Genomic DNA, 18,384 nt, shown 5'->3' on the forward strand with positions numbered 1-18,384 from the left:
GCCTCTACCATCGTCTGTCTGGACCACTCTCCTCAGCTTCTCTATCATCCCTCATTTGTGCCTTCCCCAGTGATCTCAAGTCTTATTTTGTTGTGAAGTTGCCTCCTTTACTTGTAAAATTATGATAGAAATCCTGATGTTCCTGCTTTCTTCTCTATTCTTTAAGGTCAATGATATTTTGGGTCAAAATGTTCATATAGGGATATTAGAGATAGTATAGATGTTATGGTGCTTAATTTGCACACAGTCGACCCTAGTTTGATCCCCTGCACTGAGTATGGTCTCCTGAGCACTTCTGGAAATGATTTTTAGGCACAGAACTAGGATTAATCTCAGAGCACTGCCACGTGTGCTCCTCAAACAAACAAATAAAGTCAGTAATATTAAAAGCAACTGTTCTCTGAACACCGAGTTACTCTTTCAATGTACGTCCATATAAAACTTCCATCCAGGACTTGGTGCCCTGGATTTCATTGACAGCTGTGCCTGTTATGACTCAGTCATACGTCAAATCTGTGACTCTTATGCCTGAATATGTAGAAAAGAAATCTTAGAAAAGAAATGCGCCCTCTAGATATATGATGTATGTCTACTGATAAATCATTTAGACTCAAAATTACTTCTAATATGTTAGTAAATCTGAAAAGTGGGGTTTGGACAGGAGTTCTTTGTGCAGAAATTCATGATGCTTACTGGAAATCCATAAACTCTTAGAGAATTTATATCTCACCATATACTTAATACTCCCTAATAAAGTAATAAATATTATTGATGGTAAAGGTGAGTAGTCAATAAGACATTGGTTATTACTCTACATGATTTGCAAAACCTTTCTACATGTGGGTTATAATATTGAGTTCACCAAAGAAAGATGATTCTAGTTAAAATGATTCAGAAAGGGAGTGACTTTCCTCTTTGTATTTGAACACAAGGAATCATGATTATACTAAAACTAAAACCATAAACTATTAATTATATGAAATGGGTTGTTAATTTCATTGAGGAAATGGTATACTAACAAATAGAAGATGGAAACTCAAATCTCTCAGTTTATTTCTCAATATATTATACATTTTCCTTAATCCATAAAGGACTTAAAGATATACTGTCTAAATATTCATTTTTATGATTGCCCTCTGCCAATAGTAGAGAAAATAACTATAAAGTAGTGTAAAACATTTTTATTACTTTCCACAATATTAAAATAACATCATAACATTGCACTATTTGGATCACTATATTTAATGCCATTTAAACATTTAAAGACTGTGTTTTAATATTTATTTTCAGAACTGGTCCATGTTGCTTATAGATATTTATTACAATATTTTGCTCTAATGTTTTTGGGCTGATTCAATACGAATTAATATTTCACAAAAATACCAGGTAAAAGTAACATTTTAAATTTTGAATTGTAATTATACCAATCAGTAAATTGTAAATAGTTGGATTAATAATATGATGATTTTGTTTAAAACTTAAGTTTTTTTACTTTTGTTGCTTGCATGTAAACATTGAATCTTAACAGAGTGTGCTTTAGAATTAAAATGTAAGATCTGAAAATAATTTCTTTCTAAACTATGGATTAGGAGTTGTTTATACAAAGGGGTTGTTTTTCCTTTTGTGTACCATATTCAAAGTTGGACCATCAAAATCAATTGCCTTACTCCTAATTAGACTGAATTTCAATAAATGGTAAGCATTTATTCAACTCATTTTTATGTAACTTAATGATTTAGAATATTACAAATAAGACATAACTTTATTTATCATAATATTCATTTGCTGTATGACCGGACATCCGTTGTGTCACTAGGAAGTATTAAAATAATCGGAAGCCAAAGTCTTTCTGGCTATTATTAGCTGCTTGAAATGATCCAGAATTTCTTTTATCTGGAAATACCTCATACCTGCTAACCGGTAATTAAACATTTGAATAAATTTGAAGATAAAAGTTCTGCTTATGTAAGCTGGAAAAACAGGGCAAAGCACAACTTAAGACTATGAGATCAGATTACGAAGGAAACTGATTTTATTAACATATAAATGCTGCCTGTGGCTCCAGAAATTTTATTACACCACAAAACCTACACTATATTTCCTGTCTACATACAGATATTATCTACATAATATAAATGTGGTGAACTCTTTGATTAAAGTGCTGTACAGGGAGAATTTTCTGAGTGTCTTACAAAAACTTCTTTTAGTCTACTATGTTTAATTTGGGAACTCAAATTGATAGTATTCAAAGTTATTTCTCATATATTTTTAATTATTTCATTGAAGGCTCAGTCACTTGCAAATCACGTATTTTCCAGTCTTCCTGATTTGTAATACACTCGTCTCAGTTTCATAGTACACTGGCCAGGAACATATCACTGTGGTCATTCTTGCTACTACAACAGGTGTTTGTCAGTTTCTTAAGTTGCTTTCCTTTCCCCTGAGGTGGTGTTATTTCCGGTACATTCCAAAGGCTTTGGAAAAAAACTTTCATAATCTCTTGCCAAGTCAAACCATGTCTCTCTTCTAAAAGTTATTTAAAACTATTGTCTTCAGGTTTTGACTTACATAGGTTAATTGTGTGTATCTTTCTCTAATTGTGATGTTTTAGGAGCTAAAATCTCTAGCGTTTTGTAAAACTAAATCCAATCATGGAAATGATTTTTGCTCAGAAGCAAACCCTCTTATGCCTAAGAGCAGGGGTGATTTTATTCATTGTGAATCTGATGTGAAAAGGATTTTGTCATCCATTAAGACCACCCTGAAGTTTGACATCTACATAAACAAAACAGATCTTGATAACTTGCAGTCTACCTATTAATGTTTTCCTTAGAAGCCAGAACTCTGCACTTTCCTTCTGTCTAAACTTTTTATTGAAAAATTAATAGAAGTAGAAAGGAGACCATCAATCAATTCATTATATGTATAGCTTTTTTTCTCCCCTCCATACAATCAACCCCCTACTTTTCCAAGTAAAACGAGTCCGCTATACTACGAATTCACTGTGATCAAAGCATGTATGCAAGCAGACACACACACACACACACACACACACACACACACACACACCCGAGTGTGCATGCTCTTTCGAGCGCGCACACACGCACACACACTTTCATTTTCTTTATAACTATGAAGAGATAACAAGAAGACAAGATTGCTCAGACCAACCTTTTGGAAGTTTCTCAGTCCCGCTGAAGGCAACCAGAGTAAGAATATGTACCAGTGGAATGTTGACGAACTCTCTCATGATTAATCCAAGCTCAGGCAGGAGAAAGTTCTTTCTGGACAACGCAAGGAAAATTCCCACACCGTTTACATTTTAAAGCATAGTTTGTTACAAAAGGGTCGTCTGCTAATGACTGTTTGTGTCAGCAGCTCCGCAGGCTCTAAGTATAATCAGGAATTCTCAGACTTAACTGGAATGATGGACATGGCCAGCTGGTGGGTATGCACTTAGGCCAGTAATGCAAGTGGAGGACTGGAGGAACAAGGGAAAGAAAATCCCTTTAGAATCCCTTTTAAGACAGTGGCAGAAGGACAATACCAGATGCCTTTTCAACCATCACTGTATTCCTCTGGGTATAGATTCCCTGATCTAATGCAACTCACCACTTTCCTACATTCATACCAGAACCCTGAGTGTACCTAATCGTGACTCTTCCCTCTTGTTCACTCCACCCCTCATGTCTTACCCAGAGCCATTTTCTAGTGATTGTACTAACTCATTCACTGCCACTGTTATCCCGTTGCTCATCGATTTGCTTGAGCAGTACTAACTCATTATTCCTTGATTTCTTCCCCTTTAGAATCCTTTGATTCTAAATGATCATACGATCCTAACCCCTTTTTCAGACTCTCATCTCCTGTGGATAATGGTCCTTCATATGTTCTCTTCCTTTGTGTCTTTTCATCTTCAAATCTTATTTTTCAGGCAGGGCATCTTTCTTACCAGTCTTCTGTGTATGCCCCTATCTCCATCTTATGTTCAGAACTCTCTAATTTATTGTAGAAATCTTTGCTGGACTGGGTCTGTCTTGTTAACCGCATCATTTGCAATCTGTTCCTCTCTATTATTATATTGAAATGGTTCTCTGAATAGTTTCCTTGACTAGCTCCTATTGTTCCACCTTCTTGGAATGTTGTTCCTTCACTCAGTTAAAATCTACCCCAATTCTATTACCATTTCCTTCTGGGTGATATCCCAGACCTCAAATCCCCTATCTTTTAAATTTGCACTAGATGGAAGCCTCCTCTGGCTTTCATCACACAAGGGGCACTCAGCTCTATCATTACCTATTACTTTGTTCAAAATAATTTTTCTCCTTGGGGCTGGAGTGATAGATAGCACAGCGGGTAGGGTGTTTGTCTTGCATGCGACTGACCCGGGTTCAATTCCCAGCATCCCATATGGTTTCCTGAGCACTGCCAGGAGTAATTTCTGAGTGCATGAGCCAGGAGTAACCCCTGAGCATCGCCAGGTGTGACCCAAAAAGCAAAAAATAATAATAACTCATTTAAGAAAGAGACAGACATAGAAAGATTGCACTCATATGTGGAATATAATGTAACTGAGAAGTACAAGTTGGCAACGATGCAACTTCTGGCAGATATCTCTCTGGACTTAGTTACTAAAATACTAAATTACAGAAACCCAAAACTGAGAGGCCAATAAGTGTGGTCACTCGACCTCATACCTCTTCATCCTCAGCAATGGAAAACAAATTATCTAATGCTTCCTTTTCAGCAGGTCTGACTTTAGGGGAGAGACTCTCCAAACAATAATAGTGAGTTTTGTTGAAATAGTGTATGCAATCAAAGTGAAAGTAAAGTGAAATTTATTAGTTACACAGGTGGGGGGGCCTAGGGTGGGGGGGCTAGGGACGTGGGGGGGTTAGGGGTGTGAGGGGGTGGGGTGGAGCTATACTGGGATTCTTGGTGGTGGAATATGAGTACTGGTGAAGGGATGGGTATTCGAGCATTGTATAACTGAGATTTAAACCTGAAAACTTTGTAACTTTCCACATGGTGACTCAATAAAAAATTTAAAAAATAATAATAATAATAAAATAAAAATAATTTTTCTCCTTCGTTGCTGTTGGCTCTCTCATCTTGGGCTATATGAGTTTATTATAGGGAATAAGCTATTAAGTGCACTGTTAATCTTTACAAAAGATATCAGAAGTATAAATATTAATATAGATAGATTAAATGTATTTTATCTAGGTAACAAAACATTAAAATGTCTAAGTGATGATTCAGAAAAAAATTAATAGCATTAAAAACATACTAAGATGTTAAATAAAAATTAAGTAGGTAATTCTTTTAGAAAGGGCCGCAAAAGATGTGTTTTGTTTATTATCCTGAAATTCTACCAAATATCCTGAAGTTTTACCAAAACTATATAAATACTTTCCCATTGAGTCATAAATCCACCAAGAAATAAAAATAGTAGAGAAAATATTAGCAATTAAGTTAAAGTTAATGAGAACATGGCTAAATGGTAAAGTACTCATCAGAACTATAATTCTGAGACCTGAGTTAACATTGGAGAGGAAAAGTCACCCACCTTATATCAAAACTTTCAAAGAGCTCAGAAATTAGTAGCTATTAGGTGCCTCTAAGTGGGGTAAGGAAAAAACTAAAAATAGAAATTTTACTCTAAAGTATATACCATTCTACAAACCAGTTACCTCAATAGAAAATAAAAACAATTTTTAGCATATTTTTTAGGATGTCATATATGAACTAAAAGGCTGGAGCGATAGCACAGTGGTTGGGCGTTTGCCTTTCACGCGGCCGACCCGAGTTCGATTCCTCCACCCCTCTCGAAGAGCCGGGCAAGCTACCAAGAGTATCGAGTACCCAGAGTATATGAACTAAAAATAAAAGCAGGAGAAACTTAGAGGAAAACACATTAGCTCTTTTAGCTCTTTCTGTAGTTTCTTTAAAATATGCTTATTTTGTTTCTTAGTTTTCTTAACAATATGCTTATTTTGGGGGCTGGAGCAATAGCACAGCAGGTAGGGCGTTTGCCTTGCACGCCGGCAACCTGGGTTCGATTCCCAGCATCCCATAGGGTCGCCTGAGCACTGCCAGGGGTAATTCCTGAGTGCAGAGCCAGGCGTAACCCCTGCGCATAGCCAAGTGTGACCCAAAAAGCAAAAAACAATAACAAAAAAATGCTTATTTTATTTATTTATTTATTTATTTATTTATTTTTAGCTTTAGGCATTTTTTGTTGACTTCTACTATGGAAAATAAGAATTATCTTTTCTCATGATTCTCTCAGACCTTTGCATACACAAGCACACATCTTTCCCCCATCCCCAACATCCTAATAACAGCAATTTATTATCTCAGAGCATGTTTTGTCATCAAAAATAAAGGATTGGTGGGACTGGAGTGAAAGTATGGAGAGTAAAGTGATTATCTTACACACAGCCAACCTGGGTTCAATCCCTCGCACCTCATAGGCACCTGAGCCTGCCAGGAATGATCCTGAGCACAGATCCAGGAGTAATCTTGAGCATCACTGGGTGTTACCCCAAAGCGAAATAAATAAAAATAAAGGATTAGCAATCTCCATGTTTTGTAGAGGTAGATACAAAAAAAGTGAAGTATTTAAAAGTTATTCTCTTAAAAAGCAGGAAGCAAAGGAGAGATATGAGAGAACTGTTGTTTTTTTATATATATATTCACTTGGCTAAAACTTATTCTTCAAAATAGGTGGTTACATAATTTTTATATGTAAAGAGACCTTTCGAAACATTTTATTAAAGTGTACAGTACAAAAATAAATTTAAAGGACTGGAGCAATGGTATAGAGATTAAGGCACTTGTGTTGCACGTGACCAACCACAGTTTGATCCCCAGCACAGCAGATGGTCCCCTGAGCCCCCTGAGAAAGATGCCCTGAGCACCTCCAGGTGTGGCCCAAGCCCCTCCTATCCCCAAGATAAAATGAAAATACAGTTAATTATTTAAAAATTCTCAGGAACCAAGAATAATTCCAGGGCAGTAGAACCAATAAGATTCTTTAGGACATCTATTTTTGATTGTTAGACTTCGCAGGAGGGAAATAGATTGCACAAGTATCTTCCAGCACTCCTCTATATTCTGTCCAAATTCAGAATGGAGATTAAGTATCTTCTCACTTTCCACCACCTGCTCTTCCTAACTGTACAAGAATTGGATCCATTGAATCTTCTAGTAGGCAATGATCATAGGAAGTGCATGACAATCCAATGAGACCAATGTCTGTGCCACAGGGATGTGTGCAAGACAGTATTTCTCATGATTCTTCACCATAAAAGAAATCAGACACGTGGTTCCAAAACAAAATAAGAAACTGTAAACTAATATATGGTTAAAAGTTAATTATGTCCTTACCTAAGAAAACTGAGTATCCCTGAGGCCAGAGAGACAGTACAGTTGGTGAGATGCTTACCTTGCACATGGCTGATGTGGGTTTCATCCCCTACACCCCAAATGGTTCCCCAAGCCTGCCAGGAGTGATCGCTGAGTAGAGAGCCAGGAGTAAGCCCTGAGCACTGCTGACTGTGGCCCTAAACAAAGAAAAACCCTAGATTTCCTTCCCCAGGGAACCAATTATTACTCATTTTTCTTGGCTTTGTCATTTAACCTCCCAGACATAATTTGTTATGCGAGCATACATGTGAATAAATCAGTTAGTTTTACTTAAATGACCACATCACTGTCCAATTCACATTTCCTGTCCAGAAATCATTACAATTTTAAATTTGTTGGCTGTCCCCTCAGATCTCTTTATAGACATTTGCAGACACACACATCGGGAAGTTTATAACACTATTTGCAACCACACTTTCATGAGTCTTCTCTTTAAATTGTGTTGTTTCAGGTCCTTGAAGTAACAGAAACCATGATAGAATTATATAGCACGGAGATTTTCAGAAGACAGTCATGTGAACATTAAAGAGGGGGAGGGCAGAGAAGAAGGAATGAGCATTCAGCATACAAAATGGGTCTGACACTTGTGAAATAGAAAAATATATACACACATATTTAAATATATAAGTATGTATGTATCATGATATCATGACTGGGCAGGAGATACACTGCAGTATAGCTCCAAGGACGTTTCAGCTAGGCACACAGGGGGTGAGCAAAGATTTCCCTTAGAGGAGTCCTGCATAATTAGAAACGGTGGATGCCTCATCCATTCCACCATGCTCAGGGGTTGGCCCAGAGAGTTTAAGAATGACTTTGGTGTGAATAGAGGCAGATCTCAGTTGTCTACAGCTGTTGATTGTCAGTCAGTATATTATATTCCTTGCTGCAGAAGCTCCTAAGGTCAGACTTCATGGCTCCCCATGTCATCAACCATGTATATTACCCGTTCCTACTGGACAGCTCTTGGAGACTTTTCTGTGTTCATATACTCAATCACTACCTCATTGTTTCTCTTGGCTATATTGTCTCCTAATCAGGAGTGCATGATGATGGTACTGGCCGTCTTTGTAAGAGCATGCCCACATTCCTTCATTTGGATGGAAATTACTTTCAGTTGTCCTCTATTTGACACTGGTGGAGGAGAGATGAGGTAACTATACACTAAGACCATAAATGTCAACAACATTGTGAATATACTATCTTAACTAGAATAATTTTTATTGAAAAACAAAACACTCTATGCAAACTGTGCCACCAAGATGCTTCTTTTTGTACATATCCAAATGTTTCTGTCAGAGACTTGATGACAATTAGATGCGGTAATGAACGTTGGAAAATTTTAAGTTGTAATAGGTGTGGTCAAATTAATCTTACCCCATTCTCAATAGCAGTGTGTGATAAAATCTATTTCCCAATATACTCATTAATATTTATCTCTGAATTTTTGTATTTAAATATAATCAAATGGTATTTTCTGTTAGTTTACATTTCACTAGTATTGTTGGTTAAAATTTTCAATATAAATTTATTATTCATTTTTCTCTTGTGTAGCTTTCTTCCTTTGGTTCTTTAATTAAATTTTTTAATACCCTGTCTATATGTAATTTAAATCATCTGTCATAAATTTCTAATATACTTGTTAGGTTGAATTTCTCTCCAACCTAGTCTTATTTATTGGTTCAGAGATGGACTTCTGGTCACCCTGGTACTTTACTGGACCTGAAGGAAAACAATCTCTTCCTATTAGATCACCACCACCTCTGAGAAATAAGTGAGCTAGAGTTCACTGCTAGAGTTAAAAATGAACCAGACATTGGTGGAAAGAACACTGAGAGTGTGGTTTAGGCATGAACATTGCAACAGAATGTAAAGTTTTCAGCAGGAGACTGCCAATTAATTGTGCTCCTTCCTTGTAGTTGTTTCTGAGACAAAATGACCCTCCATTCTACAGTTCAAGCAAATACCCAGCCAATAGCAAGCTCTTTCACCCAGAATGGAGACTAACAGCTACTTGGCTTCTTTCTGGTTATGTAAAGATTTCATGGGGCTTATGTCTACCCTTTCTTTTAAACAAATGACTGAATCACTAAGTGAACTTGTGTTCCCACCTCCGTTATCTCAGAAATGACAGAGACTCCTGGAACAGAGTAACAAAACAGCATATTGTACCATCTTAGTCTCATCTTCAACAAGACTCTGGAATTCAGATGCACAGCAGCTGATTAAATCAGCCCCATTCCGACTCGGGTGAACACATCACTGAGTAAGCTCTGCTGCTCTGCTCCATGTTCTCATACATCTGTGAGATTTGGCAAAGAGCCCCTTTGAATTATCACAAGGGCAACGACCTTACACTGTTTCACTGAGCAACACACAGTGGGTCAGAAAGGTCACACAGATTGACTTTTCCAGAAAACTCTTCAGAAGTCAAAAAGATTTTCTGGAATTGCCTTTAAAAAAGTTGAAGGACATCTCCCATTAAATACTGAGATAGTGATTAAAAGTGTACAAATAGTGTGATAGCCTCTACTTATAAATATAAGGAGGGAATATTAAATAATTACAGAAATAGTTAAGTAAATTACATTCTGGAGAAATACATTATGTGGTGAAAATATGTGAAAAATAAACTTCACCTCAACTGAAGACTCAAGAAATGCTTCTTTGAGAAAGTGACGCTGAAACTTTGCCCTGAGGAATAAATAAAATTCTAGCAGACAAGGATAGTCTGGGAGTGGGTAGACAAAGGTGGAAATAGTAGCCCAGGACATGAAGGAATGTGACAATGGAAATTTTAAAAGGCCAATATATTTAGATTATGTAGAGGCAGGGTAAAAGTCATAGGGGTTGGAGTTGAAGAAATAGTACTGCAGGTAGGATGTTGCCTTGCACAGTACCAACCCAAGTTTGATCCCTGGCATCCCATATGGTCTCCTGAATGATCCCTGAGTTCAGACCCAGGAATAAGTTCTGGGCACCACGAGGTGTGACCCAAAAAACAAACAAACAAAAAAGCCAAGAAGTTATAGAGGTAGGTAAGAGAGGCCATTCAAAATCGTCTGTCTTGTAAAAACTTCATTCTAAGGGCTATGAAAAAGCCACAGGAATGTACATTGCAATGACAACTTATAAAACATAAATCATTAGAAGGAGGATGTCATAAAAGAGGAAGTGTCCTAAGATTAAATTATGAAACACTCCAATCTTAAACGGTAAATGATAATGAGTCAGAAAAATTAGTTTGGAAAGGAACAACTCGTGAAATAGAAAGAAAATTAAATAGAGTGTCATACAAATTAAAGAAAGAGAAAATATTTCCAGAAGGGCAGCATGCTTTCCAGAAATATGTTGAATGTTATCAAAAGGCCAAATAAAAAGGAACAAAAAGTAACATAGAAGTAAGTTATGGTTTTACACCACTGTTCCCTATGATGGAATCTGGGGAAGGAGATGAGAAACCAGAGTGGTGTATTTCACCACCTTCTACAGACAATCACAGTATTTACAATACTGAATTTTTGAAGGATTTTTTGCATAAGCTGTTATGCAAAATTACAATACTGAATTTTTGAAGGGTTTTTTTTTGTATAAGCTATTACTTTTTAATTTCATTTAATTTTAGTCACTGTGAGTTACAATATTGTTAATGTTAGGATTTCATGCATATTGTGTTTCAACCCCACATTCCATCAAAGTGTGCACTTCTCTCCACCATTGTCTCAGGGCCCCCTCATTTATTCTCTTACTATAGTTCTTCTGTCCCTTTCCTTTTGTCTATCTTCACTTGGCATCACACCTTTCAGCTCTATCCATATAGTGATTTCATCATTTCATCTTTTCTTACAGTCAAGTAGTATGCCATTGTTTACTTCTTTGAACTTCGCAGTTTGTTCAAAATATTATTAAATACAGCTGAAGAATTTTTAAAAATTAATTAAGAAAAAGAAACAGTGGGGTTGGAGTGAGAGTACAGCCAGCAGGGTATTTGCATTACACGAGGACAACCCTGGTTCAATCCCCAAATCATTGCCTGAAGTGATCCCTGAGCACAGGACCTTGAGTAAGCCCTGAGCACTGCTGGGTGTGAAAACCCTTCCCCCAAATAAAAGAAAATAAATAAGAATGAGGTCGAAAGACTGAAGATTCAAACAAGATGCACAAATGAAGATAAGAAACTGTGATTCTCTTAAAGTCTGTTGGAAGTAAGAGTTTAGTTGGATAGCAAGTTTAGTAGGATTGCAAGGGAAAGGTTGAATGGAGACAGAATTTATTCTTAATTTGTTTTTAAGGTGTGCTGCCAAGTACCCTGTATGGAGAATGAAGTTAAAAACACAGGATAGAAAAAGAAGAACCAGTTTAAAGTTTCAAGAAAGTTTGGAGTCCTTAGTCCTGAGATAGGCTATTGTAATAGAAAATGAGGTGAGTGAGTCCTCATCTGACAACTTTTCTACTATTTCTACAATGTAGAAGAGGAAGTAGAAGATTTAGAACCATTATTTTGAAGACTAAGAAAACACACTGTTGAAGTTATTTGCTATAAAATTGCACAGAACTCATATGCCCTGGTGCAGAATTTTCTCCTCAGTGCTTCTCAGTAACCCCAAATGTCAGATGTTGAATGGCGGAGTTTATTTTGAGGCCACAGGAGGAAAAATATTTGTTGGCAGTTTATTGGTCCAAGGAAGCAACATCCCAGAAGAGAAAATGTGATGAAATGTGAATATTCAAAGTACTTCTCTTGAGAACAGAAATTCAATTAACAGTTGATGAAACTAGAATGAGAAAGGAAGAATGGAAATAGAAGGAGCAAGGACAACAAAGGGAAGGATTAGGCTTTGGTGGTTAAGCCAGTTTTTACCATGCAAACCCAGGCTGGGGTCATCTTGCTAATGTGTAGTTAATCTTCTTTCTCAGAGCTGAGACCAGTCCCAGGGCCATAATGGTATTGTGTTATGAAGAAAATGATGTTGTAATAGAGTGCATAGAAAGGAAAGGATAGATTTGAAAAATATGGATAGGTGCATCAAAAGGATTTGTTCATAAAATCTAGATGAATATCAGATTCACAATTTCAAGTACTAAGTCAATAGAGAAAATGTAGTATTTCATTATATGCTACCAGGAATTATAAAAAAAAATGTTGTTTGGGGCTGGAGCAATAGCACAGCGGGTAGGGCGTTTGCCTTGCACGCGGCCGACCCGGGTTCGATTCCCAGCATCCCATATGGTCCCCTGAGCACCGCCAGGGGTGATTCCTGAGTGCAGAGCCAGGAGTAACCTCTGTGCATTGCCAGGTGTGACCCAAAAAGCAAAAAAAAAATGTTGTTTGCTAAAATGGTCATTTCATTCTACATATCTTGGTCTGATGTACAGGCCCCTGTAGAAGAGAAATGACCCACTCAAACAAATGGATATTTACCTGGGTGTGAGGAAACCACAAGAATTATTGAAGAAATTGTGACCTTCTAACAGTTGCTTCTTAGCATCTATAGTCCATGTGAGGGTAAAAAGGGCAAAAATCCAGCTACTTGAATCTAGAGGCAGAAATGACTATTGAGAAATAACTTTCTATGTACAACTAAGACCATTAGGGAAGGATTGTGCCAATTTATGAGGATGTCTTTGATTTTAGCATTGACCAAACTCAAAGGCAGAGAATCTATTCTAACCATTCCAGAAGGCAAGAGAGTCTGTTCATGGAGTTAATGGTAGTTTTAAGGCACAGAGCAGATAGCCATGGATCTATAGGATAAATGTAAGGACACTTCAACTAAATGCTTTAAGGTGTTCCAGTTTTTCCTTAAGCACAAATAAGACACCAGACAGGAGGAATGGGCCATGATTACATTGATTGTAGTGGTTACTTTTTGGATCACTTATTGGGCTTGTCATACCTTCACCATTTTCCTATTTACTCCACAGATTTATTTTACTGCTTCTCCATTATACACCCTTGCCTCTTATAATATATCTTTGATACTCCAAGGTTCTAGGAGCTTTTTTCAGACTATGGGTCTACTTCCTGGCTCTTCCTAACAATGAAACAAAAGTATTTTCTGAGATCTCTACCCTGTTGATAGTTTCACCAAATATAGCATTTCTTCCTGATTTATACAGCCCCCCCACTGAGAGCATCAAAACATGAGTCTGAAAATCTATGGAAAGTTCTAATATAGTTCAAAGATCCTTACATCTAGGGCTGGAGAGATAGTCCACTAGGTAGGGTGCTTGCTTTGCATACAGCTGACCCGGGTTAAATCCCTGGCCAAATGGTCCCCTGAGCACTGCCAGGTGTAATTACTAAGTGCAGAGCCAGGAATAACCTCTGAGCATTGCTGGGCATGGCCCCAAAATTAAAACCCTCAAACAAACAAACAAAAAAAACTCAAAGAAAGATTCTTAAATTCGGCTTAAATAGTACTGAGGAAAGAAATTCTCCCATCTTTCCTTAGGAGATGCTTATTTTATTTAGTTTTCTTCTAGAAAAACCTATGAATATACTTTTATTCTTGCAGGCTTTATCTACCTCAGGTCAATCTGCTGCACAGATTGTTCGGATATTTAATGCTGCTACCAGAGGGATATATTTATTTAAAAAAATATCCACCACACTGGTAGGTGGGGTATGATAGCACACATTTTTGAATGTTGATTAACTTAGGAGCAAAAAAGTTTATTAGAAGGTTTTCAGGTTATGGAAAGACAGTCAGATAGCAAGTAGTATACAAAGGAACAGCCTGGTCAGGGTGACACAGCTTTGCTTTTGGACACTGGGCATTGCCACTGGCACCACTATCATCAGATACTGGATACATGTGAGTCACCGCCATGACTACAACCTATTATTGGCACTATTGCCACCAAACACTTGATACCACCACCACTAGAGAGTGAATTCTTTTTTTTTTTTTGCTTGTTGGGTCACACCTGGCTCTGCACTCAGGAATTACTCCTGGTGGTGCTTGGGGGACCATTTGGGATGCTGGGAATCGAACCCAGGTTGGCTGTGTGTGAGGCAAATGCCCTACCCACTGTGCTATCACTCCAGTCCCTAGGGAGTAAATTTTAACCTCCTTTTTGCTCCTACATTTTCTGCATACCTCAACAATAAATGTATCTTTTCCAGACAAGAATATTAAAGTTATGAAAGATTAAGCAATATGTCCAACATCTTGTAAGTTACAAATGATGGAGGCAGAAATTTAATTCAGATCTGATTTCTGATTAGTAATTTTCCACCACACAATTTTATCTACATTTAATTGACATTCTATTACAGCAAGGTGTTTCTATGGACAACCAGGCTTAGAGGTAAAGTAGTCATGGTCAGTGGTGATTTTTTTTTCTTCTCTGGTGAATATATCTGAGAAACAAGGGACATAGCAAATAAGGTTACTCAGAGACACTGGAAATGGAATGGAGATAGAAAACACTATCTCAAGATCACACTGGGTGTGTCCATTGGTGGACAGGTTATTCAAGATTCTTTGAAAATTGGTGTAAACAGTCTTGGCAAGTATCCTGGCTTAGATGGTTACTAGATATGTAGGTTTATCTGCTGGGGAGATCAGTCAAAACTCTTGTGGAACACAGTCTTCTAAACATGGGAAAGTAAGTAAGTGCATGTTTTCTTCTCTGTGGGGCCAAAGTAACCTATCCAGTAAGCACTGCTTGGGTATTTCTGGGAGACCAGAAAATTCATACAGACAATTTCATCCAAGTCATTTTAACCATCTACTTTCTGGGTGTCTAGTGAAAGAAATCCCTCAGGACCTACCTCCATCAAACTTAACCTCACCCCCCACCAAAGTATTTCAGCTGTCTATGGAGGTGTGAGAGCTAATGACTTCCATGAAAGGATAGGAGATGACAGCATGAGGAACTTCTGACCCGGAATTCTAACATTCCACCACTGGAATAACGATCACTTATTGCTATTGTGACTCAGATGACTGTGAATGGGAGACTTGATAACTGGATTTAATCTATATAGCCTACTATCACAAATGGATTCTGAAGTTAGGAAGGTGTATGCATATCTATATCTTTCATATATCAGTCCTTAAAATGTTGAATAAGTATGCAGATAATGGAAAGGTTTGAGGGTTTTATTTCCCCTGAAAGAGGAAAAGTTTTCCCCTTCCCTTCCCTTCAAACTTCATTATTATAAAATTCTATGCTTATAGTCAGTTCTTAATCTCTAATATTTTTAACTATCATCTTTCTCAGAGTTACAGATCTAACACTAAAGGAAAGGTACTTGTAGCAGGTTTTTATTTATACTTCAGTTTCCTCAACCAGGACCTTAGTGTTGTTTGTGAAGGGAAAAAAAATAGCAAATCAATTTTAGTGACAGTTTGTCTCCTGAGAAATTGCAGTTTTAAGGTAAACCAAATAAAATTCTGATAGAATGTTTTTAATAAGAACAATTGACTTTAGAACGCAGATGCAAAAACTAAGGAAGCAAAAATAATCAGACAAAATTATTGGGAAAAAGTAAGAAGGACTAATTTGCCTATACAATATTGTATCACTCACTTGTCACCACTTGTCATCCCGTTGATCTTCAATTTGCATGAGCGGGCACCAGTAACATCTCCATTCGTCCCTGTCACGTGCTAGTGTAGCCCAATGGTATCAGCTCGCTCCAGAAACACGAAGAACATCAAATCGTTCATTCAGGGTTTTGACAAAGAAGTCTGACCATCTGTTGTAGGTGGGCGGCTACTCAGTCTTTTGATGTCCTATGGAATCCACTTGGTAACAGCTCTACTCTAGCAGTCATCTCTAAATTGCATTACATGTCCGGCCCATCTGATTTTTGATGCCGTGGCAAATGAGACAGCGTCCCTGATTCTTGATCTTCGACGGAGGTCAGAACTCCAGATTCCTTCTCTCACTTGAGTGAAATGTGATATTCCAAGCATAGCTCTTTCGATTTCTCTTTGGGATACTTAAATAGTGTTCTCATTCTGTTTTCGTAGGGCCCAGGTCTCTGAGGCATATGTTAGTGCAGGAAGAACAGTGGAGTCGATAAGATGTGCCCAGAGCCTGAGGTTCTTCATCCTCTTAACAACTTCTTTGATGCTCTTGAAGGCATTCCCCGTTGCTCTCTTCCTCCTATGCAGTTCTGGCATCAAGTCATTCCTCACGATGAGTTCTCGACCCAGGTACACATAGCTGCTGTATTCAGAGATGTTTGTTCCATGAGAGCAAATGGAACGTCAGGGACTAGTTCATTTTTCATGAACATTGTCTTGGTGAGATTCAGGGGCAGTCTGACCTTTCCACCCTCGTGGTCGAAGTCAGCCAGCATTTGTGCCACTTGGCTAATGTTTGGTGTTATTAGAATGATGTCATCAGCGAAGCAGAGGTGATATAGTTGCCGACCATCTATCTTCACTTCGTTCCAGCCCATTCCAGTCATCGCATGACATTCTCAAGGGTGGCACTGAAGAGTTTCGGTGAAATGGTATCACCCTGCCAAACCCCTCTCTTTACGTCAGTGATCACTTCCTTGTAGAACGGTGAGATCCTGCTGGTGAATCCGTAATACAGCTCGTGGAGGATCTTGATGTACTAAGTTTGAATGCCCTGTTTGGCTAGGGCTTCGATGACTGCTTCAGTCCCAACAGCATCAAAGGCCTTCTCTAAATTGATGAACATTAGACAGAGTCAACATCTTGAACTCTCTCGAAACTTCAATGAGCTTGGTCACTGTGTGGATATGGTCGATTGTGCTGAATCCTTTTCAGAACCCAGCTTGCTCGCATGGTTGTCCTTTGTCTAGTGTTCTGCCTATTCTATTCAGAATGACTCGAGTGAACAACTTGTAGACGACGGACAACAGGCAGGTTGGGTGATAGTTGCCGATGCCGTGGATGTCTCCCTTCTTGTACAAAAGAATGGTCCTGCTGGCTTTCCATGGGAACAGAACCTTGCATTCAGACATGTAGCGTATGAAGAGTTGAGCCAGTGTAATGATGAGTACTGGTGGCATATTCTTCAGGTGTTCGGGTCTGACTTTGTCTGGACCAGGTGCTGTATGTGTCTTTACCGACAAAATGGCTTGTCAGATTTCAGAAGGAAGGATGTTGGGAATGACATATCCATCCTGCAGAATTTGGTATGTGGTCAGGTGGATGTGGCTGTTAAAGAAATCCGAGTAGAAGTCGTGAATAATCCTCTCCATTGGCCTTCTGCAAGATGTGATAGATCCATCAGGATGTCGGAGGGCAGTCATCTTGGTCTTGTAATTGGTGAAAGACAGACGAGCATTGCAATTACTTTTCCCGGCTTCTGCCACATCAGCAACACTGCTGCTTTTCTCTCTTGGAGGTCTTCCTTTATTGCTTCTCTGCACAGCTTTTGAGCTCGGACGTTAGTTTGTGATTGCCTGAGTCTCATGCCAAACAATGTTGGTGAATGAGCTCAAGAGTTTTTGAAGACAGGCGTCTGTTTGTGGTTTTTACACTCTCTGCATTCCTCATGCAGTCATGGAGGTGATGAACCAGTCGATCATATTCCTCATCGATGTTGTCAACAATGGCATCTTCCCACATTGCCTCAATAGTGCCAAAGAGCTCCCAGTTGGTGGTCATTCTGGGAGTTCTCTTGTTAAACTTAAACTTTGCAGTCCTTTCTCCCCGATCTGTGAAGTAGAATTTTGCATGAAGGAGACAGTGGTACGATCCTGTTTGGAATTTTGGGACAACAGTGACATCGGTCAGGCAAAACTGTTGATTGAATATGATGTGGTCAATTTCATGTGGAACTGTGCACCAGGAGACTCCCATGTCCAACATTTAGATTTGGCCTTCTGGAACTGTGAGTTATCATGGATGGTCTTGGTCAACATGATGAACTCAGACAGTCTCTCACCCTGTTCATTCCATTCTAGGCCATGGGTCCCAATGTGGACTTCTTCGGGCGACCTTCTCGGTCCTATCT

At 38.3% G+C, this 18,384-nt stretch overlaps 1 protein-coding gene across 5 annotated transcripts in view; it reads right to left on the reverse strand.

Annotated features, from left to right (window-relative positions):
• MUSK (muscle associated receptor tyrosine kinase) overlaps nt 1–3,250 on the reverse strand; it is an 82,911-nt gene extending 79,661 nt beyond the window's left edge. For all 5 annotated transcript variants that reach the window (XM_004600298.2, XM_004600296.2, XM_004600295.2 and 2 more), the window contains exon 1: nt 3,172–3,250. In XM_004600298.2, coding sequence (XP_004600355.1) covers nt 3,172–3,250 — 79 coding nt within the window. The remainder of the gene's footprint in view (nt 1–3,171) is intronic.
• Nucleotides 3,251–18,384: the final 15,134 nt, after the last annotated feature.

The sequence above is a fragment of the Sorex araneus genome, chromosome 1 (assembly GCF_027595985.1).
Source record: "Sorex araneus isolate mSorAra2 chromosome 1, mSorAra2.pri, whole genome shotgun sequence".
In the NCBI taxonomy this organism is placed as follows: Eukaryota; Metazoa; Chordata; class Mammalia; order Eulipotyphla; family Soricidae; genus Sorex; species Sorex araneus.